Genomic DNA, 25,601 nt, shown 5'->3' on the forward strand with positions numbered 1-25,601 from the left:
TAAGGAGTCCAACAAGTTTATATATTCACAGTCACACTCAGAACAAGACCTCATTTAGAGCCCCAGAGAGGAACATGCAGCTGAATGATACAGACAATGTTACAACCACAAAACCAAGATGGCATCATAAGAGTTGAACAGAAAATGGTATCTTCTTATTTTAAATGTGGCACTTTTCAAAAATATTAGCTGGACGTATTCCCTAAATGAATTATCTGATGTCTGATGAATGCCTTCTTCTGAATGAAGCTTTTCCCACACTCGGGGCATTCATAAGGCTTCTCCTCCACGTGGGTCCTTTGGTGTTTGATCAGCGTATCTCGCCGAGAAAAGTTCTTCCCGCACTCAGGGCATTTGTGAGGCTTCTCTCCTGTGTGGATCTTCTGATGGTCCGTCAACCGACAAGGATGATGGAAACTTTTCCCACACTCGGGGCATTCATAAGGCTTCTCTCCCGTGTGAGTTCTCTGATGCTTGATCAGTGTATCCCGCCGGGAGAAGTTTTTCCCACACTCGGGACATTCGTGCGGTTTCTCCCCTGTGTGCATCTTCTGATGTTCAATTAAGTTGCATGGGTGGTTGAAGTTTCTCCCACAATCTGGGCACTCGTACGGCTTCTCCCCTGTGTGGGTCCTCCGGTGATTGAGTAACGTATCTCTCCGGGAAAAGCTTTTCCCGCAGTCCGGGCATTCGTGAGGCTTCTCTCCCGTGTGGATCTTCTGGTGCCTCTTCAAATGGAGTTGCCACCGGAAGCCTTTCCCGCACTGGGAGCATTGATATGGCCTCTCTCCGGTGTGGATTCGCAGGTGACTCACCAAGTTGGTCCTCTGGCTGAAGCTTTTCCCACAGTGGGAGCACTTGTGCGGTTTCTCTTCGGTGTGGATCCTTCGATGCCGCATCAGCGTTGCTCTGTAACTGAACCTCTTCCCGCACTCGGGACACTCGTATGGTTTCTCTTCCATGAGGCCGCTCTGATGGCTCACCCAGATCTCTCGCTGGGGAAAGGGCTTCTCGCCCTCAGACCATTCATATGCTTCCTCTTGCAAGTGCCTCCTCTGGTGTTCAGCCAGGGCAGATCCTCGCTGGAAGCTCTCCCCACGCACGGGGCATTCATAAGGACCTTCTTCTGCATTTAGCGTACCGAGACCCAAACTGTCCTGGTTGTTCCTCCCATGATTGGAGAAGGGCTTTTCCACTCCAAACTGTGTTGTGTTTTCACTAAAGGGAACTTCTGGGAGATTGCTGAATTCATTTGTTTCATGGTCTCCTTTGGACTCACCCTTTTGCTCTGCAATCTCAGCTAAAAAAGGAACGTTCCCCTGGGACATTCCCTCTGGCACAGCTTCCCCTTGGTGGGAATTCTCCATCTTGATCTCTCTCCTTTTACCTGCAAGTGGTGGTGAAACCAAAAACATTTTTTTGAAAAAATATTGAAACTAGATGCCCAGTGGAAACCCATAAGCAGGATCCGAGCAGAAGAACCCTCTCCCCTTCTAGAGTCTCCAGTATTCTGTTAAAGCCCCCCAGGTTTTCAGCCATTGGAGGGGGCCACACTTTATTGGGAATATAGGAAAGAGTTTGCAGAGTTTGTAGTAATGTTAATTAATAATAATGGTCAAGATAGTACCAAGCAATCATATCTTGGGAAGGAGATCCATAACTTGGGTGCCACCACACAAAAGCCTCTGTCTCCAGTGGCAAAGCACATGCATTGCATGCAAAAGGTCTCATCCCATATGAAAGTGGCCTTCTGCCAGGCCATACCATTAGTCCATCGAGGTCACTATTGCCTCCACTTATTGGCAGTGGCTCTGCAGGGTCTTCAGGCAAGGGCATTGCTAGCCATACCTGGAGATGCACTGGCCAGGGATGATGGGAGTTGTAGTCTTAAATGGACAGAGGGCACCAGGTGGGCAAGGCTGGAAGGGGCTGTTTCAATCTGAAGTTCTTTTGCCAGCAGGATAAACATGGATTAAGTTAAAATTAACATGCAGAATTTTAGGCGTTTTCTTCATGGAATCAAGTCAAGGAGACTAAATCAGAACTCCTGTGGATTTAGAGCAGCAGATCTTTTTTTCCAATTCAAAAATATCACTGAAGCCTATGAATGAAAACGGTACCACAACGTACTAGGAGTTTGTGTGTGTAAAAAGCTACTTTACAACTTCTGCCAACTATGATCAGAACCAAACAAATGTCCCAGATGTTGGATCCATAGTCCCTGCTACCCTTTAACAAAAAATTAAGGGAGATCTGCCATTATCTGAATTACCTTAGCACCCGCCCCTTTCACAAAACAGGACTTCAAATCCTTCATGGCTTCTTCATTGCTGAGCGACATGTGACTGATCATTAAAGCTCTCCCTTTATCCAGACACCACAGCGACAGTCTCTGCTCTTGAAATCAGACATGGTTTTAACATGCCCCAAACTTTTCTTCTTTTTTTGCAGAGAGAGGCAATACTAAGGATGACTGTCCTCCGAGCCCTAAACCCCTCCTAGCCTAAGGACTCCCAATTAATCTTGCCTCTTCACAACCCCCTGATGGTTCGGCCAAGTGAGCAAACATGGGTGTCTGTTCCACAATTTTTTTGGGGGGGGGGTGTGAACTTCTGCATTATCAGGAAACTTAAGTGATCCACACTGAACAATTACAGTTATCAGGAGATTCTGATTATCACTGTCTACACCTGCCACATATTCCTGAAGGGAGTCTCTCTAACTTTGGGTTATAAGTATGGAAAATGAGCTCTGCTGCAGCAGGCCAAAGGCCCACAGAGTCCAACTTCCTGTTATCCTGGGGGCCAACAAGACCCTCCCCACTTATGATTCTTAGCAATGGACATTCAGAGACATTTGCCCTCCCCCCCCACCATCCGAGAGCAAAGGTGCAAAACAGGGTCATCCTCCATTAACTTGTCCTAAGGCCAGCCAAATTTGTGGCCACAACTACCTTCTGTGGCAGCAGATCCCACTGTTTAACGATGCAGCGTGTGAAGAAGTCCTTTCTCATGTCAGTCCTGAATCTTTAAATGTATTTTTTAGCCTGGTGGTGGGAGGGGGATCAGTCAGGGCAGGCATCGGCTGTGGCCCTTGCCATAGCACAGTGTGGCCCCCGGCAGCTGCCGAAGAATGTCAGGTGCCAGCAGCACCCAGCAAATTCCACCAGCTTCCTTTACCTGGTTCTGGTTCTGGTTCCTGCGAGAACATATTTTCCCCTTTTTCTGACTGGAAGGAAAGATCCAGTTTGGGAATCAGAAGCCCCTCTGGGGGTGGGAGGGGAGAGAGAGAGAGAGAGAGAGAGAGAGAGAGAGAGAGAGAGAGAGAGAGAATGATTATTATTTGCAGAATCTGGATCCAAATAATATTCCTGGAATTTAGTCTTTCTGGTCAATGGACACATTCCTTTTTGATATTTTCATCCCCCTTCTTAAAAAAAACCCACAAGGAAGAGATAAATATGAAAAGAACAACAGAAAATTAAAGTTATATACTGCTGTGCTATAACTCGTATTTATTTCTTAGTTAATTGATATGCAGAATGGAACTTACGACGTAGGGATATTTATTCTGGTTTGTGCTTTTCAATGGGTATAGACTTATGGGCCTGGCCAAAATTAATCAGCTTTTAAATCCCATTAATTTCAAATGGAAGAAACCTAAGCTGCACTCCCAAACTATGTTTATTGGGGGGTAAAACACCGAACAGACAGGACTTGCCTCTGAGTAAACATGCTTGAATCGTATCCAATGGGCCCTGGTAGAGTTGAGAATGAAAAGAAAGTTCTGCAGTCTCCCCAGTGGGGTTGACCCCTTGGAAACATGCTTAAATTGCAACCTGAACTGTTTGTGGGGTTTGCTGCAATGCTCACCGCACTTACCTGGGAGTAGGCCCCCCCCCCGGGACTTACTTCTGAGTAGACCTAGTTAGGGCTGAAGCCCTAGGCCAGCTGTGGGTAACTTTTGACCCTCAGATGTTGCTGAACTACAAGTCCCATCATCCTTGGCCATCGGGCACACTTGCTGGGGCTGATGGGAGATGTGGCTCAGCCCTCCACCTAAGCACTATTCCTTACCCAGAGAGCCCACAATGCCGCAATTCTCCTCTTTGACTTGCCAGAACATCGTCCTCTGGCCTGGCTGTGTCAGGAATGCCTCCTCCTTCTCCTTGGTGCTCGCTGGGCCCTGAAACGGCCAAACATCCCCCACTCAAGTTCTGCTGTCCCAGAAAACACCATTGAAAGATGGACGCCCAATATTCCCCACACTCTCCCACTCCCAATTTCATAATGCCAAGCCATGTAAAATCACAGTCTCCTGTCCCACCCCTAAGCAGCTGCTGAGAGACAGTGTAGTGTAGTGGTTAGAGTGTGGGATGAAGGCCTGGGAGGCCTGGGTTCAAATCCCCACACGGCATAAAGGTGGGATATAAAGTACAGTGGAGCCTCGGTTTATGAACACCTCGGTTTACAAATTTTCGGTTTGCGAATGCCGCGGACCCATCTGGAACGGATTAATTCACTTTCCATTACTTTCAATGGGAAAGTTTGCTTCAGTTTATGAACGCTTCAGTTTATGAACAGACATATTGAGAGTATCTGGGTCAAAATTAAGGGAGAGAAAAATAACAGTGATCTCATTGTGGGAGTTTACTATAGATCCCCAAGCCAAGCTGAGGACACAGATGAAGCCTTCCTGAAACAGATGACCAAGCATTCAAAAGGAAGTGAGATAGTAGTAATGGGGGATTTCAACTATCCTGATATTTGTTGGATGTCAAACTCAGCCAAGAGCATAAGGCCGAACAGATTCCTCACTGGCCTTGCAGATAACTTCATTGTCCAGAAAGTGGGAGAAGCAACAAGAGGATCAGCCATTTTAGATCTGGTCCTAACCAATAGTGATGACGTGGTTAGTGGGGTAGAAGTGGCAGGATCATTAGGTGGGAGTGACCATGCACTTCTGGAGTTTATTATACAGCGGAAAGGAGCAACCAAGAATACTAAGACTCAAATCCTAGACTTTAAGAAAACCGACTTCAGAAAACTTAGGGAAACGCTGGGTGAAATCCCATGGACAGTAATACTAAAAGGGAAGGGAGTTCATGATGGTTGGGAGTTTGTTATAAGGGAGATATTAAAAGCACAACTTCAGGCAATACCAATGAGACGGAAACATGGAAGGTGCCTAAAGAAGCCAGGATGGCTATATAAAGAACTTTTAACTGAGTTAAGATTTAAAAGGGATATGTACCAAAAATGGAAAAAGGGGGAAATCACCAGAGAGGAATTCAAACAAATAGCCAGCACGTGTAGTGACAAAGTCAGAAAAGCTAAAGCACAGAATGAACTCAGGCTTGCTAGAGAGGTTAAAAGCAACAAAAAGGGCTTTTATGGATATGTCCGTAGCAAAAGGAAGAACAAGGAAACAGTGGGGTCACTTACAAGAGAAGGTGGTGAAATGCAAACAGGGGACAGAGAAAGGGCAGAACTCCTCAATGCCTTCTTTGTCTCAGTCTTCTCCAAAAAAGAAAACAATGCCCGACCTGAAGAATATGGAGCAAATGATTCAGCAGGGGAAACACAGCCCAGAATAAGTAAGGAGGTAATACAAGAATACTTGGCTAATTTTGATGTATTCAAGTCCCCAGGGCCAGATGAACTACATCCAATAGTATTAAAAGAACTGGCAGAGGTGATTTCAGAACCACTGGCAATAATCTTTGAGAATTCCTGGAGAACAGGCGAAGTCCCAGCAGACTGGAGGAGGGCAAATGTTGTTCCTATTTTCAAAAAGGGGAAAAGAGAGGACCCAAACAATTACCGCCCAGTCAGCCTGACATCAATACCAGGAAAGATTCTACAGCAGATCATTAAGTAAACGGTCTGTGAGCACCTAGAAAGGAACATTGTGATCACTAAAAGTCAGCATGGGTTTCTGAAAAGCAAGTCATGTCAGACTAATCTGATCTCATTTTTTGACAGAATTACAAGCCTGGTAGATGAAGGGTGGATGTAGCCTATCTTGATTTCAGCAAGGCCTTTGACAAGGTGCCCCATGATATTCTTGTAAAGAAGTTGGTAAAATGTGGGCTAGACAATGCTACCATTCAGTGGATTTGTAACTGGCTGACTGACCGACCCTAAAGGGTGCTCATCAATGGCTCCTCTTCATCCTGGAGAGTAGTGACTAGTGGGGTGCCACAGGGTTCTGTCTTGGGCCCAGTCTTATTCAACATCTTTATCAATGACTTGGATAGTGGGCTTGAGGGCATCCTGAGCAAGTTTGCAGATGACACCAAATTGGGAGGGGTGGCTAATACCCCAGAGGACAGAATCACACTTCAGAATGACCTTAACATATTAGACAACTGGGCCAAAGCAAACAAGATGAATTTTAACAAGGAGTAATGTAAAGTACTACACTTGGGCAAAAAAAAAAAAAAATGAAAGGCACAAATACAGGATGGGAGACACCTGGCTTGAGAGCAGTACATGTGAAAAGGATCTAGGAGTCCTAGTAGACCACAAACTTGACATGAGTCAACAGTGTGATGCAGCTGCTTAAAAAGCCAATGCAATTATGGGCTGCATCAATAGGAGTATAGCGTCTAGATCAAGGGAAGTAATAGTACCACTGTATTCTGCTCTGGTCAGACCTCACCTGGAGTACTGTGTCCAGTTCTGGGCACCACAGTTCAAGAAGGATACTGACAAGTTGGAACGTGTCCAGAGGAGGGCAACCAAAATGGTCAAAGGCCTGGAAACAATGCTTTATGAGGAACGGCTTAGGTAGCTGGGTATGTTTAGCCTGGAGTAGAGAAGGTTAAGGGGTGATATGATAGCCATGTTAAAATATATAAAAGGATGTCATATAGAAGAGGGTGAAATGTTGTTTTCTGCTGCTCCAGAGAAGCGGACACGGAGCAATGGATTCAAGCTACAAGAAAGAAGATTCCACCTAAACATTAGGAAGAACTTCCTGACAGTAAGAGCTGTTCGACAGTGGAATTTGCTGCCAAGAAGTGTGGTGGAGTCTCCTTCTTTGGAGGTCTTTAAGCAGAGGCTTGACAGCCATATGTCAAGAATGCTTTGATGGTATTTCCTGCTTGGCAGGGGGTTGGACTGGATGGCCCTTGTGGTCTCTTCCAACTCTTCCAACTCCGTCTGGAACGGATTAATCCACTTTCCATTATTTTCAATGGGAAAGTTCGCTTCAATTTATGAACACTTCAGTTTATGAACAGACTTCCGGAACCAATTGTGTTCATAAACCAAGGTACCACTGTACTCAATTGTGGCCCCAATTTTATGGAACTCCCTTCCAGGTTGCGGTCAGACAGGCCCCTCTCCCTGTTGAACTTACTGAAGACATTATCATCATCATCATCATCATCCTCCTCCTCCTCCTCCTAGCAGGCTTATTTTATATTTTCCACTCTTTTTCATTTATGGAATACTTGTGCACTGTTTAGAGACAATGGCAATCAAGCTGTATAGAAATGGTTGAGACAAATTAAACAGGCCTGGGAAGTTGCTCAGTGATGCAGAAAATGCACTCTGCATGTGCTCAGATGCGCTCTGATCCTTAGCTCGGCGTTACATTCGCCCTGTTCAAGGGAACACCTCGGGCCTGCTGCTAAGCAAGGTGTCCACTTACCTCAGTCAGCCCAGCTTCGGCCATTTCCAGTCCCTCAGGAGGAAGCAAGGAACAGGGGTGAATTGGGGGCATCGTTCCATTGGCTGTGAGGGACAGAAGAGAGGAAGGCGATTGGCTCAGGGACAGGGCAAACACATTGCATGAAGATCCCACTCTCCATCCCTGTGACCTTCAGTTAAAAAGCAGCTAGGTAGGTAGCAGATGATGGCAAAAGTCCTCGGCCGCAAGACCCCCTGAGAGTTGCCACCAGTCAAGACTGGGTGTTAGCCATGTCCTTTGTGGAATTATTTCCTGGGTTCTGGGGTGCTTCAAGCAGGAGCAGGTACACATATTGGGTGGCATTCAATGAAACGTATGCCAACTCGAGGTTTAGGACTAGCACAATGTGACTTTGCCCCCTTCCCGCACAACCAGATCTGCTAGGGAAGGTCAGGGGGAAACCCCAGAACAGATTTGGGGAGAAGAGAGGGGGAGAACATTCCGCCACACAAGGGAGACTCTTCAGAGTCTCAGGAAAACAGGTTGCCCATCCCATTCAAGTACCAAGTTGACAGAAACAACGGACAGAGGGAGGTGTTCTGGGTGTCTGATCTGCAGTTAAGACATTCCCTCACCCTGGAGCATCCACCAAAATCTTGAACCTGCTTAAGGGTTCTCTGGAAGACCTCCTCCCTATGCTTGCTGGAGTTTTACCCGGTAAACATTAAAAAAATAAAGCCTTACCCAGAAAAACCATGTCCCCGTCGCATTTCAGTGCTGTGGTGTCCATGTAACTTTGTCTCTGGGAGTTGGCTGGCGAAGCCTCATCTGTCTCAAGGGGCCTGGTGGCTGTCCCCTGCGATGGCACCTGAAACACAGGGAGGAATTCAAAGCTGCCCTAAGCCAAAGTCCCTCAGCCGCATCCAAGTTCCCCTACCTAGCGGAATGGCTTGTGCAAAAGACGGTGCAGAAAGTCGACATGCTTGTGGGGGCAAACGGCCAAAAGCACTGATCAACCTGCTTGGCAGGTCCCAAATACCCCAAGACCAGGTGACTTGAGAGAGGGCTTATGCCTTATACACCCTGAGGTTCCTGCAGTCTGTGGGAGCGTCTCTTCTCCACATCCCCAAGATCTCAGAAGCCCTTTTGCACAGTGACTCTGAGCAAGGCCTTGAGAGTAGCTGCCCCTCTTCTCTGGAATATCGTTCCTGTCAATATGTGAAAGGCGCCCACTCTCTGCACTTTCTGGAGACATTTTTACTCCAACAGGCTGGATAAATACAGTGGTACCTCTACTTACGAATTTAATGCGTTCCGAAAGCACATTTGTAAGTAGAAAAAAATTGTAAGTCGAATCCCATAGGAATGCATTGGAAGAAAAAAATCGTAAGTCGAAGCAACCCTATCTAAAAATTCGTAAGTAGAAAAAATCCTATCTAAACCGCATCCAAGATGACGGACGGAGCTCCGTTCGTAAGTAGAAACATTCGTAAGTAGAGTTATTCGTAAGTAGAGGTACCACTGTAGCTTTTTACCACAAGGTACCATTTGGTATGGCTTTTAATGTATTTTCTGTTCTTGTGATTTAAAACTGTTTTCAATTGCATGTGAATTGCCAAGAAACGGTGGTTTAGTGAGGCAATTAATGAATCAATGTTAATAATGATGATGGTTCCCTTGGCAGATTCCTGCAGCCCACATATTTCCAGTGGCTCTCAAACTTTTGGGGGGCCATCGCCCCTTTTGGTTCTATAAATGCAACCCCTGCACCCCCTACCCTACCCTACCCTACCCTACCCTATAAAAAGCATTATTCAGAACAGTGGTTTGCACAGCCCACTATGGAAGGTAACAGCATGATAAAATTGAAAACATTCAGATTAATTGCACATTTATTCAGCATCCAATTGAAACTATTTTAGTTTAATGAGTGCAACAAAACTGATGAACTTGTTCCAGTGATGCCAGCTTTTCCAAGTCTGGGAGTCATTTCCATTACCAGTTCCCCCTTGCCTCTTAGCGCCCGCCCCCATGCAATGCCCACTTTGGGAAGCACTGCTTTAAACACTGGCATGAACACCTCAAATTAAGCCCAGAAACAACCTGGCAGCCAATGCAGCTGTTTTAGGAGTTCTATGAGTACCAGGGGACGCGGGTGGCACTGTGGGTTAAACCACAGAGCCTAGGGACTGCTGATCAGAAGGTCGGCGGTTCGAAGGGGTGAGCTCCCATTGCTCGGTCCCAGCGGCTGCCAACCTAGCAGTTCGAAAGCACGTCAAAGTGCAAGTAGACAAATAGGTACTGCTCCAGCAGGAAGGTAAATGGCATTTCCGTGCACTGCTCTGGTCTGCCAGAAGTGGCGTAGTCATGCTGGCCACATGACCTGGAAGCTATATGCCGGCTCCCTCAGCCAATAAAGTGAGATGAGTGTCGCAACCCCAGAGTCGTCTGCGCCTGGACCCAGTGGCGTAGCGTGGGGGGTGCTGGGGGGGCCATTCGCACCGGGCGCAAGTTTGGGGTGGGCGCGCTCGCACTCGCAGCTCTCTGCCTCTGCCTGGCACACACCCCCCCCACACTCACACTCACACAAAACACGACGCGTCCTGATCTCGGATTGTCTCGGAGGGACATTTCGGCATTTTGGAGACGGTGGAGGCAAACGAAGCGAGAGCCACCCCCACCCCCGATCTCTCTCTCTCTCTCTCTCACACACACACACAGGCGCGCGCGCGCTGGCGGCGGGGTGGAAGCTCTGTCTGCCTGGTCGTTGCTCCTCTCCTCTCCTGCGCTTCCCCCGCCTCGGTGCACACAAACAGGCACACGTGCGCCCCGCCAACCCCCGGGCAGTGAGGGGGGGGACACTCGGTGCTCCTCAGGAGGTCGGGCCACCCGGCCTCGCCTTGCGCCCTCGAGCGTCCCAGCGGCCCCCAGTGCCTCTCCGCGGCGTGAGGGCTTCGTCTGTCTCGACTGCTGCCGGATTCCCCTTCGGCAAAGGAACCGTTCGCTCTCCTCTGGCTGTGGCGCCCCCTCCCGGGAGACTCGCTCAGCAAAGGAAGGTGAAGGCGCCTGGCTAGAGGCGCTCCGTGGCGGCAGTGGCGAGCCCCCTTCCTTGGTCCGGCGCAGGGGGCAAATTAAGGCAAGTTAGGGGGCGCAAATTACTTGCCTTGCCCCAGGTGCTGACAACCCACGCTACGCCGCTGCCTGGACCTAATGGTCAGGGGTCCCTTTGCCTTTACCTTTATGAGTACCAGTGGCAACCCTACCCAGAGATCTGGCTGCTAGTCGTCTCCAAGAGCAGCCCCACGCACAAGCACATGGCAACAAACCAATCTGGAAGTCCCTGGGGAAATTGGATTAAGTGCTCTGACCTGCCACTTCCACGTCTCAGCTTTCCGACGGCTGGTCAGGAAATCCTCTGCCAGGGCCACGGCTTGGGCGCAGCTCTCTGGCCCCTCTTCCCTGACCCAGCTTTGCAGCTCAGGAGGAAGGATGGCCAGGTACTGCTCCAGGATCAGCAGGTCCACGATCTGCTCCTTGGTGCGTCTCTTCGGCTTCAGCCACCGGTGGCACAGCTCCCGCAGCTGCCTATAAACCCTCTGCGGGTCTCCGGCCTTCTGGTAGCAGAACTGCCTGAAGTCCCGGCGCTGCGCCTCCATCCTCACAGCATCCTCCCGCAAGACAGCGGCCTTCACTTTCCCATAATCCTCCCTGTCAGCGGCTTCCAGTCTACCCAAAGCCTGTTCAGCAGAGCTGCTCAGCGCAGGCCGGAGCCGGCCCACCCATTCTCCTCTGGGCCATTGGCAGGCTTCGGCGATTTGCTCAAAAGAGGAGAGGAAAGCTCGGACGTTGTCCCGTTGTGTGTCTTCCAGAGGAACTGGGTTCCCCCACGCCCTCAAGAACTCCTCAGGACGGTGCAACCCCTTCCACGCTTCTTCTCCTGACCACTCCGGATTCCCCTTCATGCCTTCGGGTGGGTCCCCTCCTGCTTCCGGTCTCCCTTCTAGTTCTGGACTTGCAGAGTTTGGTTGCTCCATTTTCTGCTCCAGACCAAGCAGAGGTGACCACCCAAGTGGGGGTGATCCCTGGTCTAAGCCGATTGACTTGACCCTCTGGTTTTGTAGACAGGATGGGCCGGGCTTGGGGATCACAGGCAGCTGTGTCCTGATCACAGCCCTGGGTGGTGCCCTGGTTTGCACGATAGGGAAACTCTTCCTACAAGAAAAAAGAAAAGTGACACATACACAACTGCACCTTCCTACACGGCAATCTTATTTATTTATATTATATGGCGAGGATTGCTTGGATTCGAGATGAGTTAAGGAAGTTCAAAGAACGACGTTTGTGTCCCCCTCATACCTCCAGCATTAGTGTTATCCAAGCTAATAATGACAACCTGCATCTTATACCCCTTTTAAATGTTTTTGAGGGAGGGGTGGGGAGAGGGGAGGCATTGGTTTGGGGGGGGGAGTTCTAGTTTTTATTGGTTATTTTGTGCTGTTATATTGTATTTTTATGTTGTGAGATCTGCAGCTGAAGGGCGCTATGCAGGTGAAACTCGGAAAATTAGAATATCGTCGAAAAGTGCATTTATTTCAGTAACGCAACTTAAAAGGTGAAACCAATATATGAGATAGATGCATGACATGCAAAGCAAGATATGTCAAGCCTTTATTTGTTGTGCAGTAATTGTAATTATTTGTCGTTAGGTGGGTCAATTATAAATGGAATGTAATTAATGACATGTAATAAGTTATGTTTATCTTTGTATTATTGTAACTATTTCTTTTATTACTGTGGAATTTCCAAAAGAAAGCATTTTTAAAAATTAAAAGAAAAATAAAAAAGAACAAGTTGCATTACTGAAATAAATGCACTTTTCAACGATATTCTAATTTTCTGAGTTTCACCTGTATATTTTTTAAAAAATAATAATAGCAACAGTAGTAAAAAATAAAGATAACAGCAGCAACAGCTTGGTTTCCTAGGCAGAGGCGGACGTTGGCCCTTCAAATTTCAACAGCACTCTTTGGGAGGCCAAAATTCAGCACACCCCCTGCGCCTCTGCGATCCTATGACTCTATATGAGGCAGATTTCCACGTTCCCATAAAACGTGTGGCTTGCTGAAATCTGCCTGGAAGCAACACTTCTCCGATCTTTCAGGATATTGTTCCTGTAAGGTCCCAGATTATCTGCCCTCCTTCCAAGGAAGGGGACCCCCATGCAGTCAGAGACCTGGACACCCCCCCCCCCTCACTGATTTTTTTCTTGGGGGGGGTGTCGTGGTGGGATGCAGCTTTTTGCCGCTCACCCTCCTCTGATGTCTCCATTTCCTGGATCTCCATCTTTCTTTTGCACAAAGACCTTTTTTGGGGAGGGAATATATATATATATATAGATAGATAGATATATTAAAAAAGACTTACCTCTCCCGCAGCCATTCAAAAGCAAAAATCCCTGCAAGGGAAGAAGAGGAAGTGGGGTTTCTTTTGGGAGGGGACGGGGGTCCCCACTGACACCCCCACCCGCTTTTCACGTTTCTGCATTGCTCCCTGGAAGATCCCGAGTTTAACCCTTTCGAGTGTTTCAGGAAAAACAAACCCCCCGGAAACAGCGGCCGCGCGAGGGGAGCAACGAAAGGTCCTATCAGACCCTGCATTTCTCCCTCTACTCTGCCACTCACTTCCCACAATTTTTCCGGACACGAAGAGAAAAAAAAAGGATGGAGGCATAGCTGTCAAGTTCTCCCCTTTTTTTAAGGGAAATTCCCTTATGCTGAATAGGCTTCCTCGCGAGAAAAGGGAGAACTTGACAGCTATGGGAAATATCCTCCTCCCCATCCCCCGGCTTCATTTATTTGTGTCAGTCTGCTGCAAAGAGCACAGGAGCAGAGGCAGGGGTGGAAGTTGGCAAACCATTTACAGGTAGGTAGCCGTGTTGGTCTGACATAGTCGAAACAAAATTTAAAAAATCCTTCCAATAGCACCTTAGAGACCAACTATGTTTGTCATTGGTATGAGATTTTGTGTGCATGCACACTTCTTCAGATACACTGAAACAGAAGTCACCAGACCCTTATATATAGTGGGAGGGTGGGGTGGGATTATTCTCAGGAGGGTGGTGGGAATGGGTGTTTTTTCTGATAGGTGTGGAAACTCGTTGATGACTGTTAACGGCTGCAATTTGTCTTACAGGAAAAAGCAAGGGGTGAGATGGCTAAAGATAGCTTTATCATGTACTGTACTGTATAATGAGATAGGAATCCAATGTCTTTGTTCAGGCCAGGTCTCTCCATGGTTCCAAGTTTGGTAATGAGTTGCAGTTCAGCAACTTCTCTTTCCAGTCTATTTCTGAAATTCTTTTGTAATAAGACAGCTACTTTGAGATCTTGTATAGAGATGAGCGGGGTATTAATAATAATAATAATAATAATAATAATAATTATATAATGTCCTGGGAGATTGAAGTGTTCTCCTACTGGTTTCTCTGTCTTGTGATTCCTGATGTCAGATTTATGTCCATTTATCCTTTGGCGTAGGGTTTGGCCTGTTTGTCCAATATAGAGAGCTGAAGGGCACTGTTGGCATTTGATGGCATACACAATGTTAGAAGACGAGCAATTAGATAGTCCTGAGATGGTATGTTTGATGTTGTTGGGGCCAGTAATGGTGTTGTCCGAGTGCATGTGGCAGCAAAGTTGGCATCTGGGTTTATTGCAGGCTCTGGTGTTGGAAGCCGCCCAGAGTGGCTGGGGAAGCCCAGCCAGATGGGCGGGGTATAAATAATAAATTGTTGTTGTTGTTGTTCACAGCATAAAGAAGCGATAAATAATAGTAGTAACTTCTGCCTGTCACATGGCTGCAAAAGGCAGAGGAGCCCCCCTCCAAAGAAAAACTTGGCAACTCTTTATTTGCTTTGCTCTTAATTCTTGTGCTCAACATGTTGTTGTTTAGTCGTTTAGTCGTGTCCGACTCTTCGTGACCCCATGGACCATAGCACGCCAGGCACTCCTGTCTTGCACTGCCTCCCGCAGTTTGGTCAAACTCATGTTCGTAGCTTCGAGAACACTGTCCAACCATCTTGTCCTCTGTCGTCCCCTTCTCCTTGTGCCCTCCATCTTTCCCAGCATCAAGGTCTTTTCCAAGGATTCTTCTCTTCTCATGAGGTGGCCAAAGTATTGGAGCCTCAGCTTCACGATCTACACCAGGAGAAAGTATTCCTTTTCTTCTAGGCCTTTGGCTGATTGACATCCAATGCCCTTAAATGGGTAATGGGATTGGGATTATTGGTTTGCTTTTGTTCTTACGTTTATTATGTATTTTGCGAGGGGTTTTTTTGTATTGTAATTTCATGTTGTGAACCCCCTGAGTTCCATGGATGAAGGGCGGTATACAAATTCGATGATGATGATGAGCCCTTCGTGGCCACAGGAGGACCCTGGCTAGTCCTAGCGGAGCGGAAGCAGAAGCCACGGATTCCTCTCCTTATTGCTCCGCTTCGCAAAAGCGGGCAGCCGCGCCGGGTTTTGTCCCCGGGCACTGCCCGTGTGAACGGTGAGCTCAGCCCGCGCCTCCGTCCGTCCTAGATCCCTGGACCCCGAGGGGCGCGGGAGACAGGCAGCGGGGAAAGAAGTCTCCTTTCCTTAAGCGACGCGAACCCGAGTGTACACGGCGCCCCTTTAACCCGGTTTCAAACCGGTTTCCTGAAAAGAAATCAAACTCCAGAAGCGGGGCAAGGAGAAGGGCAAGAAGTAAAGAAACTATAAATGAAAACAAAAGCCCCCTGCTTTGAAGGTTTATCCCCCACTGACTGACTCGTTATTCCCTGCAAGACTGGTCTCTGCTCCAGGCGCTTCTGCTCCGAACCTCTTGCAAAGCTCGCCGCGTCCATCGCCTCGCAAGGAACCCTGGGAGTTGTAGTCCCGGAGGCCGCGCGGTGAATGGCCGCTCCGGGTCTACCGCCCTACAACTCCCAGGGTTCCGCGGGAGGGGAAGCGAGTGGGTTGCTAACCGGTTTAAGTTAGCAATGCAGACGTTCCTCCCAAAGACTCGGGAATTAGAGAGGCTGGGCTCCGCTGGAGCTGTTCCGACAGATTTGCAGTATTAGTAGTATATTTATATTATTGATTTTCCTCCCGCTTTCCTTCACAAGAAAGGATCTTTTAACCTGCGGGCGGGGGAAGAAGAGAGGGGTGCACTTTGCACATGCTCAGAGGCATTCTCTTAAACGATTTCCGCCTTCCCCCGCCCCAAGTCCTAGGTGGGTGTGGGCGGGCTGGTGGGTGGGCGATCCTTGCAGGAAAGGGTAGCGGGGCGCGCTTTGCACATGCTCAGAAGGAGCCTGGCCTTCCCTGTTGCATCACCCTCCGCCTGCCGGACGGACTTCTCGGCGCCTTCAGACGAGCTTGGCTGCGCTTCGCCATCCGTTTCCGTAGGTTGGGGTACGGGGGCGGGCAAGGGAAGACTTTTTGCACATGCTCTAAAGCATTTTTTAATAATAATAATAAGAATAATAACAACAATAATAACAACTCGCCTCATATTTGGATGTTCTCTTCTCCTTGCGCCTCCGCCCGCAGCCACCTTTTCTTTTCCCTGTTTTTTTTTTGGGGGGGGGAGTTGAAGTTAGGTTGTGCCTGCTTCCCGGGGAGAGGTGGGTGGTGCTACGATCTGCACTCTGCACGTGCTCAGGGGCTCGGCGCAGCAGCACGTGGGGCCTACCGCTGACCGCTCTCGATCGAAGCGATTGCTCCTCCTGATTTTTTTCATGATGCGGAAGGAGATCGGGAAGCAAATGTTCTACGATGGAGCCTTGGTAGCGCTGCAAACTTGAACTCACGACTTTTCTACGCCCCCAGAGAGAGAAGGAACCGGGTTGCTTGCTTGCTTTTTCTCTCCCACCGCACCCGCTTTCCCTTTCAATCATTTTTTTTAAAAAAAATTAAAACTCCCTTTTCTTTTCCTCCCATCCCCTCCCCTCTCCCCCTCCCCCACTAGGAGCACAACATTTCCTCGATCACCCTAGCTTTACCATGGACGCTGGAGTTGAAAAGGGTGCAGAAGAGAAAATTCAGGTAGGAATTATCAGGGAGGAAAGAGGAGCAGGCAAAGGTCCACATTCAACAAAGATAATTTCCTTAAAAAAAAAAGCTGTATTAACTGGTCTGGATTAGAGTGTTGCTTTTGAATGGAGGAGTTTGCAGGTTCAAACCACAGCTGCGTGGGCGTAGCCAAGGGGGAGGCAGGGGAGCGCCTGCCCCCCCCCCAAAAATCAATTTTTTAAAAAATCAATACAAATCTGAGGTTCTGCCCCCACTTTTTCTGGGGAAGGAAGGAAAATTAGTGGCAGAGAATCTGCTTTTTATGCAGAAGGCCCCAGGTCCAAACACCAGTGGCAATTCCAGGTAGAATCATAGAGTTGGAAGGCATCCCGAGGGTCATCTAGCCCAACCCCCTGCAATGCAGGACTCTTTTGCCCAGCGTGGAACTCGAACTTACAACCCTGAGATAAGAGTCTCCTGCTGTACCGGCTGAGCTATCCCAGCTGGTAGGACTGGGGAAGGGGTGGTGGTCTCCTGCCTGGCACTCTGGAAGGCTGCTGCCAGTCTGTGTTGACATTACTGAGCTAGATGGACCAAGGGTCTGATTCAACAAAGGGAGCTGATATGGCAGCTCCCTTTGTTCCTAATTATCTGAGGACAGGCTGTAGCTCAATGGGAGAATGCTTGCTTTGTCCTGGGTTCAATCCCTGAAATCTCTAGGTTTTTTAAAAAATAAAATAAAAAGAGCATCTGATTGGCTGCCGTGAGAAAAGGGTGCTGAACTTTATCCAATAGCTGAGCCTTTCATATGTTCTAAAACAGTGGTTCTTCGAACTTTTTTCTCCAGGCCACACTTTCAGAATAAAAATGTGCTCAGACCACACCAGTTTTTTATTTGATAAGAAATACTTTGGAAAGCAAAAAGAAACAACACCTTGCAGCGCTTGATTTATAACGTAGAACAAAACTACTTTATAATATAATCGTGCGACACTTAGAAAGCGTAAAACAATGCATTCACATAGGAACATGAATTATAAACAAGCCTCGTACCTTAAGTATGTATACAAACTCAATGAGAGTCGTGAGCTTGCAGCATCACTCAATGTTCTTGCTCGCATTTTGAAAAAAAATCTGGGCATACTCTGCAAATAAAAAATAATAGTCATTTTGATGCTATACTACGCTGAAATGTTTAAATGTTTCTTGGTGGTTCACAAACTGCGGTTGGTGCAGAACCTCCCAGCCAGGTTGCAAGGTGGTCTGGGCACACAATGATCCTGGCCCACCCACACTGGCTACCAGTTAGTTTCAAAGTGCTGGTTTTGACCCATAAAGCCTTATGTGGATCAGGATCCCAATACCTCGACCAGGACATTTGCAGGGAAACCAAAATGATTGTTTACAAAGCTACAGTATTGTACTACCAACCTTATTGTACACTTGTGAAACATGGACCACTTATAAACGCCATCTCCAACATTCCATCAACGGCATTTCCAATTTTTTTTTTGCACATCACTTGAGAAGACAGGCGAACTAATACCAGTGTACTGGAAGAAGCCAAGATCACCAGTGTTGAAGCAATGATTCTTCAACATCAACTTCGTTGGACTGGTCATGTTGTGCGGATGCCTGATGATCGTCTTCCAAAGCAACTACTCTATTCTGAACTTAAAAATGGAAAGCGTAATGCTGGTGGTCAACAAAAGAGGTTTAAAGACTCTCTCAAGACGAGTCTTTAAAAATGTAGTATATACACTGACAACTGGGAAACACTGGCTACGAGCGCTCCAGTTGGAGAACAGCCTTTACCAAAGGTGTCATGGGCTTTGAAGAAGCTTGAACTCAGGACACAAGGGAGAAAAGTGCTAAGAGGAAGGCACGCTTAGCAAATCCTCACCATGATCAGCTCCCACCCGGAAACCTTTGATCCCACTGTGGAAGAAGAAGAAGAAGAGGAGGAGTTTGGATTTGATATCCTGCTTTATCACTATCCTAAGGAGTCTCAAAGCAGCTAACATTCTTCTTTCCCTTCCTCCCCCACAACAAACACTCTGTGAGGTGAGTGAAGCTGAGAGACTTCAGAGAAGTGTGACTAGTCGAAGGTCACCCAGCAGCTGCAAGTGGAGGAGCGGAGATGCGAACCTGGTTCCCCGAGATTACGAGTCTACCGCTCTTAACCACTACACCACACTGGCTCCCAGAATTGGCCGTATTAATTGGTGACAATCTTACTTGGCTACAAGTGATCTCCAAAGAAGAAGAAGAGGACCTTGAGGACCACCTCTCTCCATTTGAATCTTCCTGCAAACCCTGTGATCATCATCCATGTGGGAAACATGCAAAACGGCAACACGAGAAACAGGCCTTTTCAGTGGTGGCTCCCAGTTTGGGGAATCCTCTCCCCAGGGACTCTTGCCTGCAGCCCCCTTTGTCGAGTTTTAGGCTCCAGACTAAAAAACCTTCTCTTCAGCTGGGTTTTTGAGCCTAAGTCTGAAAGGATGTCATATAGAGGAGGGAGAAAGGTTGTTTTCTGCTGCTCCGGAGAAGCGGACACAAAGCAATGGATTCAAACTACAAGAAAGAAGATTCCACCTAAGCATTAGGAAGAACTTCCTGACAGTAAGAGCTGTTCGGCAGTGGAATTTGCTGCCAAGGAGTGTGGTGGAGTCTCCTTCTTTGGAGGTCTTTAAGTGGAGACTTGATGGCCATATGTCAGGAATGCTTTGATGGTGTTTCCTGCTTGGCAGGGGGTTGGACTGGATGGCCCTTGTGGTCTCTTCCAACTCTATGATTCTAGGTTTTTAAAGTATTTGTGGCTTTTCTAGGGCAGGGTCTGCTAGACCTTAGGTTGTTTCAGTTTTCTGTATACCACTTAAAAATATTTTATTAAGTGGTATAGAACTTAAATGATGATAATATTTTAAAATGCAGAAGTACAATTAAATTTATTAAAACAGGAATAAAATACATCTTTCTATTTTTGTAATGTCCTTTGGAGACCGGCCAGACCTGCGTACCACACCAGTACATCACTACTCCCTGTTCCTTATCTTGAAACAATGCGTTCAGCGTCTCCTGTTATAAAAATAAAATTTTGAATTGGTCCAACTTAATCAGTCCACCCTTCTAGATTAGTCAAACAAGTTGTGTTCACAGCAAATGCTGTTTTTAGCATTGATGCTTTTAGTATGCCCAGATGCGAGCCAAGCACATTCTTGGTTTCGGTAATATGTCTTACATAACTTCTATCCAGATACACTTTTTAAAAACAACAGTTGTTTGCTGTTTGATATAGTTTTATTAGATGTTGCTGAAATGGTTTTGCTTTAATGATAGTAAGCTATGTTGAATCAAAATTGTTGCAGAAGTTGTAATGCATGCGTTTTGGGCATACGATTTATCAAATCCTTTCATGTGGTTGGATATCTATGGAATGTAATCTTGCTTTTCTTTGATAACTGGGGGTGGGGGAGTCTCCTTCCAAGGAAAAAATGGCTACAAATATCCCTTCTTTTGAGCATCTCTCATCCCTTTTCCTTGTACAATTCTAGCTTTGCTGATTCTGATTTCATTTTTCAACTCTACTTCAATAATCAGTATTTTAGATTTGTAGTAATATTCATAACAATACTTTAATTTTGTACGGCTTTTATGCCATTAACCTCATTTATCTTCTTTTCTATAGTGCTTAAGTTCTCAACAGAAATAAACAGTAAATTGCAAGAACTCTGGCCAGGAGGAAGATGAATTTCAAGTAAATCTTCAAAAGTTTTTAGTTTGTTATGATGAATTCAAATATGAATCAATTCCAGTATGATAGGCAAATAAAAATAAATTCCAGTGAAAAAATCCCAGGATCAGCAATGTTTGGTACACTCTGACCATTAAAACATTGTCCTGGGATTTTTTTCCCACTGGAATTTATTTTTATTTGCCTATCATATCAAACATGAGTCTGACCAAACTGCGGGAGGCAGTGGAAGACAGGAGTGCCTGGCGTGCTATGGTCCATGGGGTCACGAAGAGTCGGACACGACTAAACAAAAAATCATACTGGAATTGATTCCTATTTGAATTCATCATTACATAAATAAAACCTTTTGAAGATTTACTTGAAATTCGTCTTCCTCCTGGCCCGAGTTCTTGCAATTTACTGTTTATTTCTGGACTTCACCAAGAACTCCCAATTTCTACAGTAAGTTCAGAACAGGTCAAAACAGCATGATGGTTGTGGGGAGAGAATGCGTGAGGGCAGAATGGTCCCTGAGCTTTTCAGAGGATGGAAGGGATAACTCTCATTGTCAGCTTCCTCCCACCCCAGTTAATTATTTTCTTTATAATTCTTTATATAGTATACCATAAAAACACGCCACTGCGGCTTACAACATTATTTAAAAAAAACACAACTGAGTAAAATAATTAAAATAAACATCAATAGACAGATGGCTACATTGCATGCAAAATAGTGTTTGATACTGAACAGGGACTCTGGGGGGTTGGTCTTGTTTTTATTATTATTATTAATTGAGTTTATATACCGCCCTGTACATACGCCCTGTATATACACCCTGCCTGGCGTGCTCTGGTCTATGGGGTCACGAAGAGTCGGACATGACTAAACGACTAAACAACAACAACAACCGCCCTGTACCCAGAGGTCTCAGGGCGGTTCACATAAAAGACATATATGAGCATACAGACAGTAAGCGTGGTGGTGGTAGGATGCCAGAGGTTAACTTATTTTTGGAAATAAATTCTTGAGATTATTAGAAACGCGCCACTTAGTCTATTACACTTATAGGAAAGAAGAGGTTAGTATTCCCCCTGATAAAGATGGAAGATCTCCTGGTGAAACATGCACATGATTTAAGGCCTTGCCACGTAATTTGTGGCCTTTAATTAGTTGGGACGAATTGGGCAAATATTTCAAAGGTAGAAATGTTCAGGTTCCGTCCCTGGCACCTTAAAGCAAATCAGCAAGCAGGTGATGTCTCTTTTTCTTCAGGTGGTGCCGAAGGAGCGCCTCACCCTCCTTAAACAAAAGAGAGGAGAAGCTAAGCCTGAGAAGCCAGTGGACAGAAAGGAGATGCTGATTGACGACGAGAAAGTTAAAGTTGAAGCATCAGCTGCCACTGAGGAGTTAAAGGTTAGGAACATCCTCTCCTGTTTTTTCTAGGGCTCCGTAAGCCCTTGGCGTGCTGCACAAAAAAATTAGGAGATTATCTCGGTGATGTTAGGGTGCCAAAAGTCAAGAAAGAGATCTGAAAGCCTTTATGAGGAGGGGTGTCGTTCAGTTGGCAGAACATCTCTTGTACATTCCTGGGTTCAATCCTCAACATATCCAAAAAGAACTGGGAATGTTCCTGGCCTGAGCCACTCTCATTAAGTGTAGACAGTCCTGAGGTGGCTGGACCAATGTCCTGATTTGGTATAAGGCAGCTTTCTGTATCTGTGGCAGATATTCCCACCTCTGCACCAGTGTTACAAAACTCAAATATATAAGCTAGGCATCAAACGGCTCCTTAAAAAACAGGGTTACAGTTGCCAAAACGGAACGCCTAGGCGCCATTTCTGGGCCAGGCGGTTCGACAGTTGTATTTTTCAATGCAATGTTTTGGTTCCTGAAATTCATTCCGATTGTGCAGAAACCGGATATAATTCTACAGGATGTGAAAATAGTCAAGATCCAGTGATCCCCAGGCATGTACCTCCAGATGGTGGAGACTTCAGGTGCCATCCTGGCACCCGGCAATCTTCACTCGGTTGCAATGGCCAATAGCCAGGTGCAAAATGCGCCTGGAGAATTTCGAACGCTGCTTTGCACCAATGCGGCTGGTTCCAGAGATAACTGGAAAAGGACCTGTAGCTAGTTTTCCTCGCCCCAGTTAGGCACAATTCAACTGCTTGGAATGGAAATGAAAGGTATCTTCCTATTTTTGACGTCCTTCAGAGGCAAGCCATACCAGACTGGTTCTCCACCACTTCCCTATCTTGAACCAAGGCAGTTACATCTCGCCTCCTGCTTTAAAAAGAAAGCCTTGAATAGGGCTTTATAGATTACTTAGTTGTCTTCACAGCAGATGCTACTTTTAGCGTTGATATTTTTGGCACGCTCAGATGAGAGCCAAGCACATTCTTGTGTAATTCAGGATTTGATAATGTGTCCATGTAACTTCTGTCCAGATACGCTTTTTTAAAATAGCAGTTGTTTGCATTTGATGTCATTTTATTAGCCGTTGCTATAATTATTTGGTCTGAGGATAACAAACTGTTTCATCAGAATTCTTGCAGAAGTTGCGTATGATTTGTCAACTCCTGCAGTGTAGAAGGAACTTTAGAAATCGGAACATAAGCCTTACAGCCAGTTAAACCAGTAAACAATGCCTATAGGGCCATCGGATGCTGATGGACTCTGACTCCCATCAGCCACCCAGCCAGCACTGCCATGGATGATGGGACTTGTAGTCCAGGAACTCCTGAAGGGCAACAGGTTCCACATCTGTGAAGTAGGAGATAAAACTTAGCCTAGCCACATCTGGAAGGTTCCCCAGCCCTTGTGTAAGCTGTTAAATGTAATACTGTAAAAAACAAAACAAAAAAACCCACCACAAAACTGGTCTGAGGTGTGAGTGGTTCTGCCTGGTGGTTTCTGGGCTTATCAGCCAGCTTGTGTCTGATTTCCAAGCTACTCAAAGTACATCTACGTCACTGCAAGATGTCGAGGTACATGTACTGTACATCGAGTTGAGGTGCCGGCCTGTGGATTGTTTAAACCATGGTTTCCTGTTACACCCATACCAGGAAACCGATTTAATCCCCAGTTATGAAACCAGGACTGATTTCTAACTAGTAATTCAGCCATGTGCCCAGTAAACCATGGTTTCTGTCAGAGAAGGTGGAGCCTGTGACCGACGCTTGCACAAATGGCAGACAGAATAATGTAAGCCGGATTCCCAAGGGAACCATGGTGACCCAACTGCTGCTGCTTGCTGAAACCTTTTTAAACCACAGACACTGCCGTGGTGATCAGGAATGTTATTCCAATTCCGATCCTAAGGGTTTCATTCTTCCCACCCCCCATTTTCAGCATGAGAAATTGCAGGAGAGTCTTGGCGATCTATTAGACATCGAGAAGGTTAAAGAAGAAAGCAGCAGTGACGAACTGATGATCGAGGATCCTACGAAAGAGGAATGTGGAAAAAGCAATGAGGTACTGATCAGCCGGAGGGGTGGTTTTTCTTTATTTTTTTTTTTTTTAAACATAATTTTTATTGATTTTTACAAATTACAAAAGATGGTACATACATAAACACCTTTTCCACCTTCTTCCCACCCCCCTCCATGGGTCCTCCCCTGCCACAGAAGTATCCCACGCAGGTGATCAGTCAGAAGTGGTCCATTTTATGATTGGGTTTCTGTCCTCCTCCCCCTCCCCTGCCCCCCAAGCCCCCCCCTGCCACCAGGGAGCTCCAGTGAACCAGGGCAGTACGCAGGAGTTCATCCATCCAACCATCTATTGTCATACCAAAAAAAAAGAAAATGCAAAAAGAGAAAAAGAGAAAAAAGAGAAGAAGAAAAAAAAAGACAAAAAGGAAAAAAGACAAAAAAAAATAAAAATTCATCATAATTGTTAAATTCATAATTGTTAAACCATATTTTGTGGGCTTCCCCACCCTCCCACCCTTCCCCGGTTTTCCTCCCTTATTTATCATCTTCAACAGTTTCATAGTTCATATTTTATAACATACACCTTTATATCTTGTACCACTTTTAAACTATTATCATTTTCGCCTATTGTCCAATCACTGAGAAATCAAACTCCCATTTTTTCTTCCCGTGCCTAATTTTTACCCCTCTATAGGCCTCCATATTTTCACCTTTTTCCAGAATCAATTCACTTTTTAAACCTATAACTATTCCCAAACTAACCTTACACCCCCCGAGTACCGGCTCCACCCCACCAATCCAGCAAGTTCCATAGTCAGCAGTCCAGTTATAGTCCTATTAACCCATCCTTACAATCACCACTTCACTTTCCCTTCACCCCACCCCCTGTTTGCAGTCTTTTGCCATCCAGGCCTCCATATCAGACCCCTGAGCTTCTTCTCTTCTCTGCTTAATTTTTCCTTCTTCCCTGTGGTCATTCTGGAGTTCCAGTAAGTCCAGTCGTGCCCCCCTCGAAGGGGAGGCACTCCATCCAACTTTTTGTAGAGTAAAATCATCATTTTTTTCGTGATGGGCTTCATCCTGTGTTAAATCATCACAGTCCTCATCATTGTCATTCCCACATTCATCCTCCTCAGTTTCAAAAGCTTCATCTTCTAGGAAATCATATTCTGTCATCACAATCTGGAATTGTTGCTGTAACACTAGCCGTTGTGTCTCCTCTTGACATAGTTCTATTCTTGCTTCCCACATTAAGGTCAAAACAGTCCGCTGAAACTCAGGCGGGTACCTTTTTGTTGACATAGTTCAGTCCTGTCAAGGTCAAAACTTGTCACATGGGGTGGAATATGATCGCAGTCTATTTTCTCGACTCCATTTTAACAAGCTGGCTGCATTCTTAAAAATAAAGTTCGAACTCACATTTCAAAAGCATATAAACCAAAAAAGAATTTCCAAAAAGTCCAGAGATAAAGATAGAAATAAAATTTAACTATAAATCCTGGTCAGCTCACTGGGTTTTCTGGGCTGCCGGCTCCCGAGAAAAAGAAAGGTCTTTCTTAGTCTTAACTTCATTCTGCAGGGCAATCACAACAGTCTCTCTCCCCTTTTACCCTGCATTTAGGGGAGATTCTCTTTGATGCCTTTGAGGAATCCTTTTAAGTTAAAATCTTCTGTTTACGGCTTCGGGTTTCTGTTTACTGTCTCTTATGTTACCGTGGGGGGGGGGTGGCTTCCTCTTTTCCCCTCTCTCCC

General features: G+C 46.2%; 2 protein-coding genes and 1 non-coding gene across 5 annotated transcripts in view; 2 read left to right on the plus strand and 1 right to left on the minus strand.

The window, feature by feature from the left end:
• LOC118081141 (uncharacterized) lies at window positions 1-15,587 on the minus strand. Of its 2 annotated transcripts, XM_035107369.3 has the most exons (7): window positions 13,063-14,703; window positions 11,007-11,850; window positions 8,383-8,506; window positions 7,660-7,742; window positions 4,077-4,185; window positions 3,180-3,266; window positions 1-1,387 (listed from the first exon to the last, which is right to left on the minus strand). In XM_035107369.3, exons 1-7 carry the CDS (start codon window positions 13,293-13,295, stop codon window positions 186-188), a joined length of 2,682 nt encoding a protein of 893 aa, XP_034963260.3. In that variant the 5' UTR covers window positions 13,296-14,703; the 3' UTR covers window positions 1-185. The 2 variants fall into 2 exon arrangements, with proteins under 2 accessions (XP_034963260.3, XP_088519860.1); XM_088663734.1 differs by lacking the exon at window positions 3,180-3,266 and having other exon boundaries at window positions 13,063-15,587.
• Window positions 15,560-25,601, plus strand: part of LOC118081358 (uncharacterized) — a 20,240-nt gene continuing 10,198 nt past the window's right edge. The window contains exons 1-4 of one of the 2 annotated variants that reach the window (XM_035107846.3): window positions 15,560-16,066; window positions 16,633-16,709; window positions 21,688-21,828; window positions 23,770-23,892. In XM_035107846.3, coding sequence (XP_034963737.2) covers window positions 15,841-16,066; window positions 16,633-16,709; window positions 21,688-21,828; window positions 23,770-23,892 — 567 coding nt within the window. In that variant the 5' untranslated portion in view covers window positions 15,560-15,840. The remainder of the gene's footprint in view (window positions 16,067-16,632; window positions 16,710-21,687; window positions 21,829-23,769; window positions 23,893-25,601) is intronic. The other variant, XM_088663820.1, reaches the window with a different exon arrangement.
• LOC118081651 (U6atac minor spliceosomal RNA) lies at window positions 21,475-21,587 on the plus strand. Its single transcript, XR_004692118.1, has one exon. It is a non-coding gene; the product is annotated as a U6atac minor spliceosomal RNA (small nuclear RNA).

Source organism: Zootoca vivipara, chromosome 2 (genome assembly GCF_965207765.1).
Source record: "Zootoca vivipara chromosome 2, rZooViv2.hap1.1, whole genome shotgun sequence".
In the NCBI taxonomy this organism is placed as follows: domain Eukaryota; kingdom Metazoa; phylum Chordata; class Lepidosauria; order Squamata; family Lacertidae; genus Zootoca; species Zootoca vivipara.